This window comes from Poecilia latipinna, unplaced genomic scaffold (assembly GCF_001443285.1).
Source record: "Poecilia latipinna isolate Pla-1442-1.1 unplaced genomic scaffold, P_latipinna-1.0 Scaffold202, whole genome shotgun sequence".
NCBI lineage: Eukaryota > Metazoa > Chordata > Actinopteri > Cyprinodontiformes > Poeciliidae > Poecilia > Poecilia latipinna.
In genome coordinates this window covers 383,304-395,759 of record NW_015112818.1, presented here as the reverse complement: position 1 = coordinate 395,759, position 12,456 = coordinate 383,304, and the positions used below count along the sequence as shown (strand labels likewise).

The window sequence follows — 12,456 nt, the reverse complement described above, 5'->3', positions numbered from 1 at the left end:
TTCTTAAAAATGTCATAGACAGACAAGCTTAATTTATTGATCCATACTTTTTTTCTTGTAGGTGAACATTTTTGCTCATGATAGTGAAAGCAATCTTTACTTGTTCCTTGTAAAGGTTAAGTTTGTTTCTTACTGATAAAAAAATAAATAGCATCTCTTTGTTTCTGCTTGTCGACGTCTCTTTAGATCAGGGTGGACGGCGCTCAGGAGGGAGGAGTGCTGTATGAGACGCTGACTGTGATGAAGGACAGCAGCCCAGTCCTACGGGACATGGCCTTTTCCCTGGACAGGAACTCTCTGTATGTCATGTCTGGCTATCAGGTGAGAAAACGCCCTTTTTTTGGAGCTTCTTGTCAGAAGAGCTGCTGAGTTGGGTGGGGATGTAGCGATAGGTGAAAGCCTGAGATCTGAAGGACGCCTGCGGGTTCAAGTCACTTTGAGAGCGAACCTTCAGCATGCTGATGTGCCCTTCAGCGAGTCGCTGAATGAATAGCATGGAAATTTGGAGCTGAAGTTTTCATTTGATGTGAAATTATTTTTTATTTGTTAACTTTTCTTGGTGTTGGGTCAGAGAAGCTGATAAAATTACGCATTTGCTGAGGCACAGAAATAAATAACTCTTCTTTTGAGGGATTTGCTTGGATTGAACTTATCAGGATGCTGCACATAAGACTGCTTGCTTTGTTCTGCATAAATAATAATTCCTGCTGGAGCAAGTATTTACAGTTTAAAAATTAGCAGCTAACACAATTTCAAATCAAAAACAGCAATAAATGACTAATGAATAATATTTTTTTTGGAATACGAGCAGATGATCATGGCTTATCGCCAAAACACAGAGAGGAAATTCAAATTCACGTCTACAGAGGGATGGTTAAATATGTAGGCTGTGTGTGAGGGGATGGACCATTGCTCTAATTACTTATCCAAGCGAATCGACTTACAGTGCGTGCATCTTTTGTGAGCACTCCTGACACACAAACCGTGGAAAGCCACTGAAGGTTTTTTTTTTCTGGATGAATGTGCCCCCCTATTGCGCTCTTCACTTGGCCCGCCATCACAGAGGCAAATAGTTGTTGCTGGACGGTATTCTCTGCACTCATTGCAGATAAGAGAGAACATTGGTAATCACTTTCAACTCCCATCAAGTGATTATTTTGGCGCAATGGCCTGCCACTGTGAAATGGGATTAGGTTTCACTGTGGCCAGAAAAAGCCCCTATCGCTGCTTTCTGTTGGAATCTACCGAAGCAGAGTCACAGGATGGAGAGCCAAAGGCCAGCGGGGGCAATCGCGGCAGCACCAGTTATTACAGGGCGGCTCAAGCTCTTTTCAAGAGCATGAAAATGAACTTTAAAAGCCATCTATCTTTAAAAGTATGACGTTTAAGGGAATAAGGGATGTCATCAAGGAAAGATGCGGGAGGATAAAGACAGTACTGCGTTGAGCACCATTTTCTAAAATAAATCAAGGCACTTCTTGTGTTTGTGATTGACTGGAAGAGACACAGCATTATTTATTGATGAGCTCTGGTTGTTCAAGGAGAGACGCAAGCTTCTTTCAAGGAGATTTCCAGCTACTTTCTCCCCTCACATCTCCCTCAGTGGCGCATAGTAACCAAGCAGGAAACCAGAAACCCAGCTTGACCGAGCTTTTTCTCTCAATATTAGAACAGCTTTGGCTTTGTAGCCCTCACAAGCTTTGAGGAAAGTAAAGCCTTCCTCTGTTTGTCTCCATCTCCATCTTTGCCCGAGCGCTCCCCGAAAGACTTTCCCGCAGCGCTGGTAAGGAATCCTCCCCAAGAGACAGAGCTTCACTTACAGATTCCCCACACTTTCAGCGGATCCCAGTTATGAGAGATTTTCAGATTGGTGGAAGCCACACAATGCAGCCCTGATGAGGAATGAGGAATGAGGCACAGAAAGATTTGGCTGAGATCAGCCAACTCATGTGGAATGACAATAAGGCTCGCCGTCTACTCTCGGTTTGAAACACGCAGGGTTAGCATGATGTTGAGGAGTGGGGCAAAATAAAGGCAAATCACAGTATTTATGTGTGGATATAAGTGTTTTTCTTAAAGACCATTTGGGAGCAACGATTGATGTGAAAAAAGATTTCACAGCTGTCGTCGTTTTTCTCACTCGCTATGTGTCTTTAGTTTGATCATTCTTTAGTAAAGTAATGCTTACAATCCAAACACATGACTCACAGAGTTTTCTTCGTCTGTCTGTGAACTGAAGGCCTTCAGCCTCGGAGTAAACACAAAGCCGCTGCAAGTTTTGTCCAGGGAAATCCCTCAGAGTGCCACTCAAGAAGATGCTAAATCATTCCTTGAAACCCCAACCATGCACATCTTTGTTTCTCTCTTTTTTTTCTCTATACTCTTTTTTTTAAATTAATGGTGAGTGTTACCAATACACACTTCCTGCCCATGAGTTGTGGAAAGTGTCTGAATTATGTTTCAAATGAAATGAATGTTGTTCATTTCATCTGAACAACATTCATGTGAGGTGAGACACAGTATGGCTAGATTCCTCAAAGTTTTCAAAAGACTTTTGCCTTAATTTCCATTTAAACCTAACTTCATCATTGCTAATGCTCAGTCTTAATTTAAATTTGGCTGAACAAATTCAGTCAAAATAACAGGACACTAAGGTGCTATGTTTCCTTAGTGTTTGCAACATTTAGTGCTTACCCAACTCATAGATTGAGAAAGAGATGAGGATAGTTTCTATCATTCCAGTCCCGCTCCTGGTTAGTTTTATGTCCTTGTGGTTTATTTTTCATATTTTACCAAGATTTATTTGTTTACAGTTTATAGGATTTTTGCTCTTCTCTGGATTTTGTGGGTTAGATTTTGCAGCAACATGTTTTGTCTGTCGCTGTCAACCATGAGCGAATAATTAACCCCCATCATCAAAAAATAATCACAATATATTACCAGTAACAAGTAGTAGTGCATATAGTGAGCTATAATAAAATATCCAATAATTATCTAAGTAGATATGTATTTTTCCACAAAATGTTAGCTTCGGTTGTTATGAAAATGCTACATATGTCAAACATAACTTAAAAAGGAATTTGACTTCACAGTGTAACACCGTCTCTTTAAGAAGCTCCTGCTCTTTCTGACACTCAGCCTGTAACATGTCATCACAACAATGCTTCTCATCCCATTTACAACTTTTCTTCGGAGCACTGGACTGAGAAGTAATTCCTATCATAAACTCAGTAGATGTGCAATTCCACAAAGTGTTTCCAAATTTCTGCTGCTGCTAATCTGAAGTAGCTGTGTGGGGGATATAAAATCTAAAAAAAAGGTGATTTTATATAAATTAGAAACACCCAACTTCTGTTGAGTGTTTGTCATTGTACTATTGAGAAATTTATACTGAATTTAGCTACACACTCATGTTTGTCTTTTAAATTGTCAAGACATTAGCAGTTCAGTTAGCTGATTTATCTCCTGACTAAATCAGGCCCTCTTTCTGTTTGATTGACCAGATAAAATCTGATTTCGCAATTTCCCTCTCAAATTGAAGTATATGCCATAATAAACACTTTAGTGTTTCCTTTTTTTCTTTTTTCCTTTTTTTCCTTAGATTTAAATCATTGAAATATAGCAGGCTTATTGGTGCAGTTGGCAGAAAATCTCTAACAGTGACATTTTCATTTGTTTCTCTTTCTGTGCTTCTAAAGTTTCCTTCTACTCCACTCATCTTTCACTTTCTTCAGCTTCATTTTTTTTTATATGTTGTCTTTTGGGCTGTGGTTTCCGAAAAGTTGCTTGCTCTGCAGCAAAGCAGTATTCGCAATTAAATTATTATTGTTTGTGGTATTACTTACATTCCTAATTTGTGGGCAGTTTCATTTGTCCTTTCCTGACTTTTATTTTTTGCTGCTTTTATTTGATAATTTTTAGCATAAGTCATCTCACTTATTACCTTGAGGACCTTTGGTAAAGGCTTGTGCTGAATTGAACATTTTTGCCAATTAAATCTTCGAGCTCCTGATTCTAATTTCAAACATTAAGCTCTTATTGGTGACCAGTGCTGCTGACCTTATCTTTTTTTAATAAGCCCAATAATTCCTAGCAATTTTGCAGGTGTTTAAAAGAGGGTTTTTAACTGAATTACATTTGCCAGCATGAATTTAACTATGGTAATGAGGTATATGCTAGATTTTTTAAAGCAACATGAAGATTGGAACTCATCTCTTCACCCTTAAACAAAAAGACACATTTCTTCACACAATCTTGTTTTTGTAAAGTTGTTATCTGATTTGGTTTTCCTTTAGTGTTTTTTTTTTTATTTTTGAATTGTGATATGAATAACAAGGAAGCCTAAGATTCATGCACATGCAGAATCTACCTCTAACCAGACTGAAAAACTTTGCTAGTGGGACCTGGAGAAGAGACTAAGTATTAACAGATTGTTCTAAGTTTCTGGCTCACGTTGTTTGTTTTCTAAGCTTCAGGTTTCCAAAGTCTGTTAGAGAAAACAGCCAACATGCCTTTCTCCATCTGCACGTCTAAACACAACCAAGCAGTGCATTTATATAGGAAATAAAGTATGAGTTTATTTGTTCAATTTCTGATGCCTTGATGATGATTATGCATATTTTACCTCAATTTTCCATAATTTACTTTTCTACCAGTTTTGCAGCAGTCATCTGATCTTACAGCATGAATATCACTTCTGGGAAATTTTATTGTGCAAAAGTGAGCTTGCGATTTACATCTTTTATCTCAAAGTGTTTCTCTATGTCACGTTTTGTTGAAATGCATTTTCACTGTTACCCCTTTTATTTATTGACGTGTGTTGAAGGAGGGATATTTCACAAGATCAGAATTTTTGAGCTTCATATGATAGTGCAATACTATTCCCTCACCAAAAATATACTTGAAGTGTTGCTTCAGCACTCCGAGTAGTTATCATACTATCTAAGGAGATATTTTAAATGTCAAAAATATTTCAACGGTTTTATAAGTCTTATTAAACCTAGAGAAATAGCTGTTCCTCTTTAGAGCATATTTGATTGTCATTAGGTCAACGTGTGCATGAATGCTATGATAGTCCAGCTGTGAAAACCTCCTGCTTTTATGGCTGCAAGAATATTAACTGATGATTATGTTGCAGTATAACTTCTTAATTTTTATGGATGATGATGCATGTTTTTCAGTTTTGCATACTCTGATACATTTTAGCCAAGTTTCTCTAACACTATTTTCAAAAATATACAGCTATGTACAAGAACATTCATTTTTAGAAATGTTAGAAAAGCAATCTTTACAGGTTCTGCAATAAAATAACTTAATTTAATCTGAGAGATAATCTGAAAACAGTTCCCATCATGGGGAGTCCCGATATGACCTGAAATACTCAGTTGACACATGACACTTACATGTTATTTTAAAGGATTTTCCAAAGCAGACTGAAAGTATAGGATTTCAGAATTGCAGAGCTCCAAACGCCTGTACATTCATCTGGCCTCATTTATAAACTTTCAGTTTATCCGGATAAAAGGGAAAAGTGGTGGCAAATTGTGTAGATCATAGGGTCACACATTACTTTGAGGATGCTCCAGATGTTGTGAATAACACTTTTTCTCATTCAAAAAGCTACAAATTAAATGTGATGCTGTGCTTATACAACTCTGCTGTGATTGACACTGCCAGCAAGCATTTTACAGGAAGCAGCCTGAACCAAATGGTTTTTATGTTCTGTATTTGCTTTAAATGATCAGTTTCTACAAGAAAAAAAAAAAAAAAAATCTCCAAACAAAGTTAAATAGATGCTAAATATTTTGCGTAGTCATGAATGATTTACAGTGCATTTACATAAATAGATACAGTGCAATAAATATTAATGAAGGGAGAATTTATTGAACTGAAAATGTGAAAAGACGGCAGTGTGCATATACATTCTGCTGTGTAGTGGGAATATTGCAATCATTACAATAAACTATTACACTATCTTTTCTTTTAAAGCTAATGTTATGAGTATTTACACATACTGTTATTTGCATTACTGTTAAGCGTCTACATTTCCCCATGCTTTTATTGATTTGGAGGCCATATTTTCTTACAATCTTAGAATAGTCTTGATCAATCTTCAGGCATATGATGGCTCTTAAATATTTTTCTTTCAACCTCTGCTCCTTTTTCGCTACTTTTAAACAATACTATGTTTAAAAGTCAACATTTTTATGGACAATATAAATGTAATTCACCAAAATTCTTGTTAGTGTTTAAATAGAATTTTATGCCAAACAATGCTGAATTGCCATTTTGTAAACTGATTCACCTAAATAAATAAAAACAAAGTGTCTTTGTGAAAAATGTATTTTTTAAAACTGATTAAGTGAAATTGTGGTTCACAGTCTCGGTGCTTAGAATGAGGTTGTCTTTGAAAGGTCTGTTTGGAAATTAGGATGCTAAACTGAAGACTTTTTCTTCTTTAGAAAATGAGAGATCGTGTCAAGAAGACTTCCAATGCAGCTCAAACATTTAACTTCACTTTAAACAGGAATACCTTTTTGTTTTCATCCGCCAGAGTACAATAAATTTTTATCCATTTAAAAAACTAACAACAACAACAACAACAATAAAAATCATGCACCTTGATGTTATTGCTGCAATACACAACTAAAAAAACGACAAAATTACTTGTTAATGGATCAAATGAATTTACCTTTAAATTTAAGTTCATGATTTTGAGTATACTTGGCTGATTTGCAGTCCTTTTTGTGGGCCTAAATTTAATTCTAAGTCTAAACTTAGATCACTTTTGTAACGGGCAGTTTTACTGGGTCTAAATCAGAGCTACAAATAGACGTACCATGTGACTGACATCTAACAGTATTCAAAATTGAAATCAGATCTATGGCTCAGTGGATAGATTTCTACAACCTGAAGTTGATTTTGAGTTGTGCTCTGATAATTTTAAATTACTTTGCAAAGCCCTATGAGCTGTTGCTCTTTCTTTTTCCTTCTCCTCAGGATGAAACACAATGCATGACAGGTATGTTTTACGTGTAAATTGCAAACAATTCATAGATGTGTGACCTTTTTCTCACTGTAGCATACTGATCTCTAAGAGTAAGGGCCACATTTGGGCAAGATGAGGCCTTTGTATGAGGCCAACTTAGGCAGTACTGCTTCAAATTCACATGGGAGTAATCTATCCAGATGTGCACCAGAAGAAGTTAGCATTGCTTCCACCGTGCCTCACCCAGGACCTTGTCATGCTGCCAACATGATAATAAACCACCACAACCTCTCTATGAAAGTTAAGTTAATTTGTTAAGCACAATGGTGAGCTCACTGTGCTCTCACTGGGCATAAAAAGACCTCTTTAAAACCTTCTGCGCAATCTATAGTCTGTTTTTTTAACGTTGTAGTGTTCTTAATCTTTCTGAAGGGGTTCTAAGGAGGCATTTCTGGGTTTATTTCAGTAAGCTCTTGCTGAAAACAGATCCACAAAGCAAATACTGCTTTACATTTAGAGCAAGCATTACATTGCATTCTTTGTAAGGTACCAGAAAGCAGATCCATTCTTCTCTCTTTGTAAAGGTCATGCTGTCTACAATTCACAGACCAACAATGTTAGTTTGGATGAGCTCTGGACCACAACTCTTCATGGATTACAGCCCTCGGCCCCTCCCACACTGCAAAATCATTTTGCTAATGGAATGCCACAAATGGGTTCTGAACTGCTGTTTAAAAAAAAGGGACAGTTATTTGTAGGGAGCAACAGATAATCCATTTTGCCTACACAGACCTGAGAGAGCACCCACTTATGCTATCAAGTGCACCGGAGACACTCTAATCCATAATCCACTCTTCATTTCTGATTGCTTACATCAGGAAATTGCTTGCATCATATGTACAGACCTAGAATAATAACCAAGTAGAAACCAGGCATCCTCAGGCTGCTGCTCCAAATGGCTTGGTATGCAGGGGTGGTGTAACAGCAACGACTTTTTGCAGTTAATTGAGAGCTAATGCTTTGCCAGACGCTTATGCAAGTATGTGGCTATCTACTGGATAAGATTCTTGTGTGTGCACTGAAACATAGTTAAAAGCTCATATGCTCATATGGTTTTGTTTAGATGTTTTTCCATGTGCTAGAACAAATGAAAATGGAAAGTGGGTGTAAGATGTAGTTGCAGTTTTTTTCTCAACACTCTGATATTGAACTATTTACATCTTGAAAAACTAAACTGCTGGTAAATGTTGCACAGTAGGCTTATTTTATCTTATCTTGGCATACTTGCCAAAACATATCCAATAGTGAGATATTACGACTTCTGTTACAGTCTAAAAACACTAAGATAAGTTCTTCTTTAGTTACTCAATGCAACAAACTACAGCGGCCCAAATCCAAAGGTACAATCCCAGATCTCCCACTTAAAAATGTCATTGTCCAAAACCTAAACAAAGATGATGAATTTTGGTTTTGGAGTTCTAGTTTTCTCTGCCATTAATCCACTTCCAGAATGAAGCTGATTCTGGATGCCGGTTTGGAAGAAGTAATTGTAACAGCTACTGATCACTTAGGATGAAAAGAAAAACATTCCATTAAATAAAACTGAACTCTAGCACATGGTTATACAGGAAACATTTGGAGTCAGAGAAGGCTTACATTTCCTCATGTGCCAAAAAACTGCCATCAGTGCGCCCCTAGACAAATTCTTAATACAATCACAAGTGGCTAAGAATATTTTTTTTGTTTTTGAGCAAAAAGTGAACTGATGAAGTTAAGTCATTATTCAGATAATACAGTAAACATTCCCTGAAATTTTACACCATTCTGCTAAGCATTTTCTGACACAACAAGGTTTTCTCTCCTGTGCCTTAAAGTCCACATGGACGTTAACTGGCTCTTATAATCCTTGGCCTGGTGTGAGATTTGCACAGATATTACCCTCATGTCCAAAAAAATAAAAACAGAAAGCATGACGGTGACCTTTCCATGTATTTTTTAACTGTACACACACAGAAATGAAGACTACTTTCCATGCAGTGAGACATGGCAATGGCAGCATTATGCCTTTCTTCAGCATGGACAGAGAAACTGCTTAGAGCTGACGAGTTGGACTGAATTGATTGATTCAGTACAAATGCAGCTACAATTTTCAGATTTCAGTTTGTAAGAAAGCCACAACTGTTATTATTACGCTTCTTTCCCCAATGAAGGAGTCATAAATTATATCACTAATTCTGGGGTTCACTAATCTTCAAACTCTAAATTTTTTATGGCCAAAAAAGGTTAAAACATATTTAAAAACAGAACACTGATATATTGAATTGCTTTTCCAAAATCTTTTAGTGGTTCTCAGCTGTTGTTGACATGCCAGCCCTCCTGCCCTCCTGTCATTCCTCTGCTCCAGGTGGTCCAGGTCCCTGTGGAGTCCTGTGAGCAGTACACTACGTGTGCTGAGTGCCTCAGCGCTGGTGATCCCCACTGTGGCTGGTGCGTGCTCTACAACATGTGAGTCTACTCCCTTCATTTTCTCATGCATCCACCAAAGCAGACAGATTAAAACCACGTCACTGTTTTTACCAAACTGCTCAGAAGGAAGCTGAGCGGGGTTAAGCCTGCGTTCCTATGATTTGATATAGCACTCTTATTATAGTCTCTGGAGCTCCCCACTATCAACATCTGGCATAAAAATTGGAAAACCAGGGAAGTGGTTGCTGGACTTTGTGATCCCTCATAAATAGCGGCATTTAGGACAACAGAAGCTGCATGATCACCAGATTTCATTGTCTGCCGAACCAAAGGATAACGGGTGTTAATGGAGGAAAGAGGGATTAGCCTTCCAGCCACAGCGAGCGCAGCAGATGCACTTTCTACATACCCATGAAACATTTTGGACCTGACAGAGCAAGCTTTATCTCCTCCATCTTAATTATCTGACCCCAGGTTAGCTTGCATAACACTTCGATATGGAGCAAAGGGGATTCAGAAGATTAAAAGCCTGCTTTTCGGCACCAGCCGCAGTGTTTGAAGCTGACCTCAGTCGGGGATTTATCCCTGTCTCATCATTTCACGTCTGCATTTCAGCTGGCTATATCTTGATGGTAATCAGCATTATTTAAATTACAGCTCTCTATATTATCAAACTCAAAAGATAGGGGAATGAAAAAATAATGCTGTTTAAAAATCCAAATTACCTCATTAAGTAACTGTTGTTGTTCTTTTCCAACGCTAATTTTGTCTGCATATCTCATTACACTCTTTATTTGAATTAAACTTATCTGAGTGAACATGCTGCTGTTTCCCTCCAGTTTTGAAAAGAAAAAAAGTCCCACACTGCAGAGTAAAACTACTTTGTTTTTCTGCCCTATTAAATGCAGATTGGGGTCTTTTTCAGCTCTCTGAATGACACTCACAGTGTCATGTTGACTGCTTTCAGCGTCTCACTTTCCCACCCGTGGTGATTTGCACCAAAGCACCTATCTGACAGAGTGGGTAGGGGGTGTTTGTGCACATGTAAAAAGCCTGAAGGAAAAAAGGGAACAAATGGTTTGATCAGACAAAAACACAGTGAATGAAAGAAACAAAAATAAAAGCCAATGAAAGACAGTCGGAGATGAAAGGTGCCTTTTTTCTTTGACACTTCAGCTGATGAGCGGTCAGAAGGTGATCCGTGCTCCCGTAGCCGTTGTTTGCCTCAAGGAGCCGAGCCAGCAACAGCTGCCACCGCGTTTCCAATCCACCTTTATAGTGAGCCATAATTACAGCAGAGGCCTCAGCGCTCTTTGAGTTCTCTCAGGAGGTGCCACCCCCTCAGCTGCATCTGAGCCTGTATTACTACTGTCTCCTTTTAGTACGCATTCAAAGAAAGACATGATGGTTTACAGCCAAAATGCTCCCTGGGTTTGCTATTACAAGTCAACTTTAACTGAGCTGATCCTCTCGCCTTTTCAAGCTGAACATGCAGAGAGATGAACCATTTGGAGTTTGCCTTTCAAATGCACAAGTACAGCTGGAACAAAAAGTATCTTAGCAACTAATCCCCATTTCCAAGACAGGACAAACTGCTTGAAATTTTCAATATCCACTTGTAGTTTAACTGTATATTCAGTGTGCTTTTGTCTCGTATAAAAATCCCTGTGATGTCCTGCTGTGCTACCCATCCTTTCATTCATTACTTTTAATTGCATATTAGGATTTAGGATTTAAAGCTTATTGCTTTGTAATTTACTCAAAAAACAAGCCAAAACTAAAGTCCGATTAACATGCTCTCTTATTTAAGATGATTAAATGAAAAAGTAATTGGCTTTTTGAAACTGGTTTCAGTGATACTGTTTATCAGCTGCATTTATCTACCAGTTGCATGAGATCAGGTTGTGGAGATTAAAGATCCTGGATGGAAATCCAGACATCCCTTTTCCCAAGAAACTCTCTGCAGCTTATTCTGGGGGAGATACCAAGATGTACCTTGGCTTGAGTGTCTACACAGTCACCTCTCGTTTCTTCAACATGTGAGAGGTCACATGTTGGTTAAGAGGTCAAAGAAACACAGGATAAACTACCATGTGCACAAAAAATTAAAGCCAATTTAGAGTGGCTAACAAAACTTGCATGTTTTTGGCTTGTGAGAGGATGCCAACGTAAAACCCACACACGCGTAGGGAGACCATACCAACTCCACACAGAAAGACCCTAGCTGGGATTTAAACCTAGGACCTTCATGCTGTGAGGCGACAGTACTAACCACTGCTGTGTGGCTGTGGTGATAAGCTTTACTTCTATGGTGGCCACAGTGTGAAATGACTATGTTATTGTAAATGTGAAGTTGTGATTAAGCAATACTAATGCTTACATCAGCGTATCACGTTGAAGTTGGTCTGCTTTGTAAAAATTGATCCTCTTGACATCATGTACTCTTGAAAATTGATGCATCATCAACATAGTTGTGTCGTACATTGTTCAACACTTATTTTCAACCACAGTTCTGAGCATGAAAACAAAATACACACGCACTACATTTTTTAAGATTTTGTATAATAAAAGTGCTTTTGCTCCACAGGTGTTCAAGAAAAGATCGGTGCCTGAGAGCAGAGGAGAGCTTTCGCTTTGCAACAGACATTGACCGCTGTGTGAAGGTTATTGCTCACCCGGACAGTATCGCTGTGTCAGCACATAGCGTCCCTGTGAGTCTACTTATCATTCTAACCAATCACTGCACTGTCACTCCACTAAAAATGCTAGTGTTTGTGAGCAATCACCTTGAGTAGCCTTTTAGAGCCACATAGAGAGGTAAGTGAAAACCCAACAGAGATTAACTTTGTGGGAGGAGAAGTAAGGCAGGAGCTGGACTCTCCCTGTGGGGCATCTATTAGATTTGTTTTGGTTTAACTGTATTGGAGTATGGAGCACTAATTTAATGCTTGATAAATTTGGAGATGATGCCAGACACTTAGATTAGTTAAAAAAAAAAAAAA

At 38.2% G+C, this 12,456-nt stretch overlaps 1 protein-coding gene across 1 annotated transcript in view; it reads left to right on the top strand.

Annotated features, from left to right (window-relative positions):
- The window catches only part of plxna2 (plexin A2), an 87,316-nt gene that overhangs the window by 29,797 nt on the left and 45,063 nt on the right, over positions 1–12,456 (top strand). The window contains exons 4-6 of the mRNA XM_015031294.1: positions 187–321; positions 9,393–9,493; positions 12,042–12,165. Coding sequence (XP_014886780.1) covers positions 187–321; positions 9,393–9,493; positions 12,042–12,165 — 360 coding nt within the window. The remainder of the gene's footprint in view (positions 1–186; positions 322–9,392; positions 9,494–12,041; positions 12,166–12,456) is intronic.